Raw genomic sequence first — 9,410 nt, forward strand, 5'->3', positions numbered from 1 at the left:
CCAAGGTACTATACTGAAGAATATTTTGACGTTTCTGGTTGTATAGTTGAAAAGACTGAATGACAAACTAAAATGTTGTAAAGTTCTTCACCTCACAGGCTCAGAGAAATCGTCTAATTAGAAACCAATAAGCAAGAATAAGGACAGAAATAGAGACGGCAGCGTCTGCTTGTGCTTTATGCTCCTCTTTAAAGAAGTGAACTGCATCAAACACAAGAATTTCCTCAAAGAAAAAACTTACTCTAATTACTTTAGGCTCTCAGAGGATATATATATACTGACGTTCCTTTGGAAATGTCAGCCAGTGGGAACAAAATCACCAGAGAATTCATTTGATTTTCATGCATAAATGTTATAAACAAATTAGAAATCACCATAGCAATTTTGCATCAACAACAACAAATACCAAACTACTTCCAAACAAATATAATTTGATGTTTATATCTGTTTTTAATTTTTTTGTAGATATAAGCTAAATGCAATATAAACATATAGAAATATGTAAATACACTACAATGTGCAATTAAAATGTACGCTTTGTGCAAAAGCAGGTGTGCACTGGATTTTGAAGCTGAATTAAAATGTAAAAATAAAACTGTGAAGGGGAAAAATATATGCAATATAGCAAAGTTTGACTTATGTTTCCCTGATTTAAAAAAATACCAGAGTGAACCGAGCTGGACTTTATTATTATTATTTAAACATGTGGATAATAGTCAGAATAAATAATGAGTACATGCACTAAGCAATGATCTAAATAATGTAAGCGTTTTTATTTTTAACTTAAACCAAAACACCACAGGGGAATAGGGTATAAAAAATAGATACCACCATACTTCCCCAGTTAATTGGTTAAATTAAGAACTGCGAACATTTTTTTGTAGGCCTATTATATTTGTTTTCTGAAACGTTATGTTTAAATATGCAAACAAGATGTTTAAATTTGGCATTATAGTTAAATATGCACTAATTTGCATACATTTCTAGAACAAAAATCTGAACAATGGATAAAGCCAGGTTCAAAATTCTTGTTTAATTAATATATATATATATATATATATATATTAGAGTCCAAGGCTTTTAAAGAAGGGATTTGGGAAAATTTTATCACAGAAAATACTGTCACCAGCCAGAAAAAAATCATATTTTTTTAGGAATAAAATGCTATATAAAATCAGGCAAATTATATATAAACACCCCCTCTGTAAAAATAAAGAACGTTCACCCAAAAATTAAAATGATCTTATTTTGTGTTCAGCAGAAAAAAGCAACTCATACAGGTTTGGAACAACATAAGGATGATGAGTAAATTCTGACAACATTTTTCAGGTGAACTATCCCTTTAAAGATATGAGTAATTGAAATCTACACATGCAAATAGATAAAGTGCTCTAAAAGATCCCCTTAAAAGTGTATTTTGGATGTTTTCTTTCCACTAATCTGAAAAAACACTTTATGAAAAGCCAAAAATCTCAAAATTGACAGATGGATGAAAAAACAGTAGCTAGTTGTTCGCCTTAAGAAACAAAGATCCTTGGTAAAAAAAAAAATACATTTAAGTCCCGCATTATCGAGCATCAAAGTGCTCTGATAGCCTCTAATCGCTTCTCTGTGATACTGAAGAGAATCGATTCATTTCAAACCGGTTTGACTGACGGAACGAATGTGAATGGAGGCTCGTTTGCATCTGTGGGTGTGCGCGCGATCTCATGTATGACTATGGGAGGGGTTTACAGGTGTTAATGGCGCGTCATGAGGGAGTCTGGAGCACTAAAGACCCCGGAGAGGGACAGATAGAGGGCGGTCTGGTTATTTGGTGTTTGTGATGGTGACAGTGCGGATGTTTTGATGGTGTTGCAGTGCATCAGTGTTGAGCAGAACAGTCACATCACACGCGCGCGCTCTGGGTGTTTTGCAGTTTGCCAGCGAGCGGAATGACGAATCAACTGTTCAGGTGAGAAAATGATTCATGATTCTTTAATAATCGGAGCGTTTGTCTTCTTTCTCCTCGGGCCTCACACATTTGCTCTTCTCCTCTACAGGTTCTTGCTGTCTGCTGTGGTGGTGTGTCGGGCTGTTTCTACTAGTGAAGCAGGTAAAAGTTGACGTTTAATTCCGTATGTGGCCGGTTGTTTCAAAGCTTCTTTCTAACACGGATAACGCGTTTTCTCTCAGGTTGTGAGGGCTCAGAATGTGGGAAAGCTGGAGTTCCTGGAAAGCCAAAGCAACAGGCGGAATTCTTGAATAAGTTCAATGAAATGAACACGCAAACCCCGCAGCGTCAACACCGCAACGCAGAGGCCGCGTTACCGTTCATCGGACTGACTGGAGGTGAGCTCATCATAACCAGAATGGAAGACATGAATGCATGCATGGATTGATAAACAAATAGACAGATATAGATGTGGTCGATGTACAGCTTATGTGTCCTGTATTTATGATGTGTATGCAAGTCACCGGGTCAGAAAAAGTTAGGAAACATTACTATTTTTAATGTTTTTGAAAGAAGTCTCTTATGCTCATCAATGCTGCATTTAATTGATCAATAATACAGAAAAAAACCGTAATATTGTGAAATATGATTAGCCTACTATTTAAAATAATGGCGTTTCTATTCTATGTTGTTAAATTATAACTTATTTTTGTGATCAAAGCTGAATATTCAGTATTATTACTCCAGTCTTCAGTGTCACATGATCCTTCAGAAATCATTTGAATATGCTGATTTATTATCAATGTTGGAAACAGCTGTGCTGCTTAATTTTTTATTTTGGAACCTGTGATACTTTTTTCAGGATTCATTGATGAATACAAAGTTTAAAAGAACAACATTTATTCAAAATATAAATCTTTACGATCATTTTTTATCAATCTTACACATACTTGCTGAATAAAAGTAATATCTTTGGAAAGTCACAGTTCCTGGACACAGGAAGTTATAAATAAAGATTAATGGAGTTTGATTTACAGAAAATACTATATTCAGATGTTGTAGTGGGTTGTGAACAGCTGTTTACTAGCAATTCCTGAGTGAAAATGTTTCTACATCAGTTCTTTTTCTTTCATTGAAGACATGGACAAAGGAAACTACTTGACTTTAATTGCACACCATTGTAAACAACACTTACAAACATGAACCAGAGCAAACCATGTGCCTGAAGTAGAAAACTGTGTGTTTTGAGCATTTAAGCCGGAGTTAAGTGGATTTCTCCATTTATTAATGTGAATTCCAGTGTTGTCGAGCGTGACGGCCTGCACAGTGTCTGGATGGTTCATGTTGTGTTGGGAAGCAGATGTCGGTAGCAGCTGTTTAGATTACACGTCATAAATTTTTGGGGCTGCTGTTTTGCGTTCGCTTCCTTGTATTTAATATCTTCATTTTGCTGTTTCTCATCTCAGTTGCTAAACAAAGTCGTACCTGCTGCAAGAATGGTGGGACGTGCATTTTGGGAAGCTTCTGCGCCTGTCCGAAGTACTTCACCGGTCGGAGCTGCGAATACGACGAACGCCGCAGGTAACGGAGTAACGTCGAGGTTGAGCTGTGTGTACAGCGCTGTTGAGGTCGCGCAGGGTTTTAAAATGTTTGTGTTTTTACTTTTACAGCGATTGTGGTGTTATTCCACATGGAGAATGGGTTCAGAAAGGATGTTCATACTGCAGATGTGGATATGGACTTTTGCACTGCTTCCCGCATGTTTTCAGCAAAGACTGTGGTGAGTTTGTTGTAAAGGCTGCAAGTTTTGTTATATTACAGTATGGCCAGACACATTTAAAGGGATAGTTCACCCAAAAATGTATGATAGTTCATAATTTACTCACCCTCAAGTTGTTCCAAACCTGTTTGAGTTTCTTTCTTCTGCTGAACACAGATATGTTAAGGATGTTGGTAATCAGACAGTTGACAGTAACCATTGACTTACACAGTATGGAAAACAAATACTATTGAAGTCAATGGCTACCGTCAACTGTCTGGTTACCAACATTCTTCAAAATATCTTCTTTTGTGTTCAGCAGAAGAAAGAAACTCATACAGGTTTGGAATGACATTAGGGTGAATAAATGCTGATTTTTGGATGAACTATCCCTTTAATGTCCTGTAAGTAATTTAGTTAGAGATAAGCAACAATAGGCCGCAGACAGAAGTTCTCACCTCCTCCAACGATGCCCTAATAGGGCTGTGAATCACTGACTAGCGCTTGATTCAAACGGGCCGCAAATGATTATTCGGGGCGTCTGATTCTTGTTTGAGTGCCTGTTTCTTCAAATAACATTCCTGTATATCTTTTCATGAACATTTGTTTTTTTTTCTTTTTTTGTTTTTTTTCAGACGACTCTCAGGAAGTTCGGTGGTACCGTTCAAGCGGCCTCAGAACGTTGTCATCTTCAATCATCATGTTTATTTCCTTTATTTTACCCTTTCTAGTGTAGATTCAATTTCTTAACTGGGTTTTGTACATGGCATTGAAATCTAACACAGCAGAGACGGACTACAAACAAAAAGACGTTTGTTTTAAGTTTTCTTTCTGGGCAGCATTTATTGTCGGCACTGAAATGCATTTTGCTTCCAGTGGAAGTGTAACTAGCTGTGTTAAAAGCAACTGTTTAGTGAAGGAACAAGTGTATATAGGATTTATATTGAAAATATATTGTGTTTGTGTCAGTGCGCAGCCAAACCAAATGGATTCTGTCTTTTTCTATGTCTCTGTATGAATTTATTGTACCAGAGAGTGCACTAGCTGAAAGTAAAGCTTTTTTATAATCAGTGTCTGCAAACACACCCGCGTTTTCCTTTACGAATATACATGTCATCTTAACAATGAGCCGCAGTTCTTGATTTAAAGTCAAGTTCTCGCCGCTCAAATGGTCTCGTCCTCATTTGTGCTCCACTTTCGTTTGCTGTGCTTGTCATTGGAGAGAGAGTCAGATAATGCTCAGATAGCCTGTGATTGTTGACCTTTCGGCTATTTTCTCTTATCTTATATAAACAAGTCGTCCGTCCGTCCGGCCAATCAATCTCAGTGGCTGGAATGACTATCTTGACCTTCTTGAGTTGGCCGGTGATGCACTGTAACACTCTGTATGATTGAGCGAATGAATTTGTCTCATCCAATTAAAACTTGCATCAATAACTGAGATGGCTGACTGTTTACTGACTTCAATTAAGCAATTTATCACGGACGCTGAAAATGAGATTGGATCCCGACAAACTGAGGCTGTGAATAACCATGACTTTAGAGGGCAAAATTGTTTTATAAAGTTTTGGGGGAAGAAAATAAAAGGTCATTGTAATGTTTTTTCCCTATTCTGGTCATATTTATCCAAGCTCATTTTTCAACTTCTAGTACATTTTCTAAAGACCTACGTTCTTCTAGAGAATCACTTTGTGTCTGTGTCCCTCTTCCTGTTGGTTTGCTGAATAAACACAGAGGCTCGGGCCTGTTTTACACTACAATGCTGGGATCTCTTTGGTATTAATAGCCGGGTGGGGTTGGGGAGACCATCCTAAGCCCTGCATCTTCTCCATTGTCAAGCGTGATAACGGCCTCATTCTGCTTGAAGAATGTGCTCTTACATGCAAAAGGCCTCGCATGAGTTCAGTAGTTAGTCAAAGAGATGCTTATAGGGGTGTATTGTGTGATAAATGACCAGGATATGGCTCAGCCTGCTATTCAGGATTTAGGATTAGAAAGTTGACTTCAGGCAAACTCATTTTTGTGTAAGGAGAAAGTCACAAACTATATTTTCTTTATTCTTTTCCTGTGCTTTCTCAATATTCCCAGTGGTGAGTCTCATTATTGAAATGCAATCATTTTTTAATTCTTATTTACAAAAGCAAAAATAAAAGGCAATGCAACATTTATTAATGCAATTATATATTATATTTACAGTACTGTAGATTTTTTTTAATGTTTTTGAAAGAAGTCTCTTATGCTCATCAAGGCTGCATTTATTTGATCGAAAATACAGTAAAAACAGTAATTTTGTGAAAAAATATAATTTAAAATGACTTCTATTGTAATATATTTTAAAATAAAATGTATTCCTGTGATCAAAGCTGTATTTTCAGCATCATTACTCCAGTCTTCAGTGTCACATGACCCTTCAGAAATGATTCTAATATGATGATTTCAAGAAACATTTATGATTATTATCAATGTTGAAAATAACTGTGCTGCATATTTTTGTGGAAATGTATAAAATAATCTTTTGTGAGGATTCTTTAATGTAAAAGAAGGATTAACATTATGTATTTACTCACTTTTTATAAATTTGATGAGTTCTTGATGAATAAAAGTACACTCTAAAAAATGCTGGCTTGTTTCAACCCAAATGTGGGTCAAATATGGACAAACCCAGCCGTTGGGTTCAATTTTTTAATTAAAAATGTTAACCCGACGGTTGGGTTTGTCCATATTTGACCCATATTTGGGTTAAAACAACCCAGCATTTTTTAGAGTGTATTAATTTATTTCAAAATAAAATCGTACTGATAATGTTCTGTTTATCTTCATTCTTTCTCTAAGACAGTCATGAGGTTAAATGGAGAGCAAAGAAAGACTTTCTGACTGTCTACTTGAGAAGAAAGAAACATAAGTTTGGAAGTTGCTAAACGAAACTCTGATCTGTTCATCATCTCTGAATAACTGTACTATAAATCTCAGTCATATGATCTCAACATGTATACACCACTGTTATGATTGGAGGCATTGTTTTAAACAGATGTCAAAACTATATGTATTTTTTTAGGTGAATGCTTTTTGGTGTAAGTAACATATTTTACAACTTTTAAATGTTAAAGACTTTTTATTGGAGTCTATGTTGAGAACAGCGAGACTGAATCTCAGTGCTAAACTGATCCTGCTGATCTTTAACGCCATGAAGAATGACTTTAATCTTCAATTAGGTTTTACAAATTTGCACAGCAAGACATCAAATCTTTTCAGGTGTTTCAAAATTGTGCAAATTCATCTCTACAGTTTGTTGCTCTAAAACGTTGTTGGTATATTATAATCGTAATCATGCAAATGATGCACTGGAACCACATAAAAAAAAAATCGTACTGACCCCAAACCTAACGGTAGCCTATAGTTAATATACAATTTATAATAAATAAAATTTAAAAAAGCAGTGTATTACAGAAAATGTAATCCCAATTGATGAGAAAAACAACCAAAAAATGTTGTCATTAATGATATTGTAAACCTCTGGGACAAAATGTGACTTTTCTTTTGGTTTTGTGGTCTGTGTTTCTCATTGGTCGCCAACGTCAGAGTATGTTTCAGCGAAAGTGAAAGTTTTCTCAACTTGTGCCACTGTCACAAACCCTTGGGTTTCTCCTCGACGTCCTTGCGACGCACCGTTCCCACTGAACGCTGATTCTCAGGGTCCCCGAGGCCTCAAACTCTAAAGTGGCATTAGACATTCTTTAAGTTTCATTGATCCTCTTAAAATAAGCTGCTCTATCTTCTAACCTCCAGAGATTAATCCAGTAGCGACAAAGCTCGGCACACAGAGAGACTTTTTTTTTGACCGTGTTTCAATTCTTTGAGCTTCAGGAAGTCCCACGTTTTCCAGAGTCATGACATTCAGACACTCCGGAAAGGGGATTAATGGGAGCGTTTAGAAAGTGACTCCTGAGAGAAACTCACTCTGGACTATAGCAAACCTTTGTCCTGCTGGGAGACTAGTCTTCCCTTCCTCTAACGTCCCGCTGGTTCAAATGCGATTGTTTGGACGATAGCGTTTCAGATGCACAAGCTGCCCGGCTCCTTTGATGGACGCCTGGCATGTGGGTTTAATTGGGCTGTAGGCGCTCCGCAGGAATCTCCTCGCTGAAAAGCCTGGATGTTTGGGATTACACGCAGGAAATCTGTCTGGGATTGTTGTCTGGTTGAACGGGGGATGCTTCTGTAGCAATTGCAGGTAAACTTTTAAGTGATTGCATCATTGGGGAAAAAACAAGGGTTGGTTTCAATCCAGTTCCTGCAAGAGAGTGTATCTTCATCTTTTCAGAGGTTTTATCCATTTGATGAGATACAGGAAGCCCAGGCACTTCAAACACACACTCTTCCTCTCTCGGCAGGTGTTCTTTTTCTTTTCAAAGTGTTTGATTCAACTTTAATGCTCATATAGGTTCATTGTCTTAGATATGCACGGCTCAGCTCAATCCAGGCCGGGAGTCATATACTATTGATAAAAAGATGGCATTATTAATGCATGGCACCGAACCCGCATATTTGACTGCGGAACGTTTCATATGGAAAACCAAACGTGCAAAGTATATGCACCAATCAAAATCCTCAAAATCAACATTTCTTTTTCATGTGGCCCTAAGGTTTGCTCAATCTCCCTCTGAAAGTATTACACAGAAGTTTATTGAACTTAGAATGAAACTTAGTTAAAGCTTCCAGCTCAAGGAAAAGCTCATGAGACGAACACAAATCTCTCAAAATATGAAAAAAAGCCTGTTCTTTTCTGTCTAAGGTCATGCTAAGAATCGAGATGTTCTGTTTATCTTCATTCTTTCTCTAAGACAGTCATGAGGTTAAATGGAGAGCAAAGAAAGACTTTCTGACTGTCTACTTGAGAAGAAAGAAACATAAGTTTGGAAGTTGGTAAATGAAACTCTGATCTGTTCATCTGTTCATCTGTTCATCATCTCTGAATAACTGTACTATAAATCTCAGTCATATCTCAACATGTATACACCACTGTTATGATTGGAGGCATTGTTTTAAACAGAGGTCAAAACTATATGTATTTTTTTAGGTGAATGCTTTTTGGTGTAAGTAACATATTTTACAACTTTTAAATGTTAAAGACTTTTTATTGGAGTCTATGTTGAGAACAGCAAGACTGAATCTCAGTGCTAAACTGATCCTGCTGATCTTTAACTCCATGAAGAATGTCTTTAATCTTGAATTAGGTTTTACAAATTTGCATAGCAAGACATCAAATCTTTTCAGGTGTGATTTTAAAATTGTGCAAATTCATCACTACAGTTTGTTGCTCTAAAACGTTGTTGGTATATTATAATCGTAATCATGCAAATGATGCACTGGAACCACATAAAAAAAATGTAGGATTATTTATTTATTTTATTTAAACCTAAAAATAAACAATGTTTTAGGATTGTGAAAATGTTCAAATGAAGAAAGGTTTTGGCATGAAACAAGAAGAATTTAAGATGAAAATGTAAGCTTTTAACCAAATATCAGTAAATAAGTTCAATTTATCATGTAAATTATATTCTCTAAATGTATATTATAATTATATTTATGCAAATTATATCAAATGCACTGGAACCATATTAAAAAAATCTATCTATCTATCTATCTATCTATCCATCTATCCATCTATCTATCTATCCATCATTAAACCTGGAAATAAACAATGTTTTCTTCAAATAA

General features: G+C 36.1%; 1 protein-coding gene across 1 annotated transcript; it reads left to right on the top strand.

Moving 5' to 3' along the window:
* The first annotated feature begins 1,449 nt into the window (after positions 1–1,449).
* On the top strand, positions 1,450–5,450 carry tdgf1 (teratocarcinoma-derived growth factor 1). The gene is made up of 6 exons (XM_079599174.1): positions 1,450–1,954; positions 2,043–2,095; positions 2,176–2,331; positions 3,400–3,514; positions 3,604–3,713; positions 4,328–5,450. Exons 1-6 carry the CDS (start codon positions 1,935–1,937, stop codon positions 4,426–4,428), a joined length of 555 nt encoding a protein of 184 aa, XP_079455300.1. The 5' UTR covers positions 1,450–1,934; the 3' UTR covers positions 4,429–5,450.
* Positions 5,451–9,410: the final 3,960 nt, after the last annotated feature.

Source organism: Phoxinus phoxinus (genome assembly GCF_949152265.1).
Source record: "Phoxinus phoxinus genome assembly, chromosome: 23".
In the NCBI taxonomy this organism is placed as follows: Eukaryota; Metazoa; Chordata; class Actinopteri; order Cypriniformes; family Leuciscidae; genus Phoxinus; species Phoxinus phoxinus.

Bases quoted from the DNA above. Each gene is read 5' to 3' on its own strand.
- tdgf1 (XM_079599174.1), top strand. From the start codon at position 1,935: ATGACGAATCAACTGTTCAG. The intron at 3,515-3,603 runs GTAACGGAGTAA...TTACTTTTACAG, and splicing joins GAATACGACGAACGCCGCAG to CGATTGTGGTGTTATTCCAC. The intron at 3,714-4,327 runs GTGAGTTTGTTG...GTTTTTTTTCAG, and splicing joins TGTTTTCAGCAAAGACTGTG to ACGACTCTCAGGAAGTTCGG.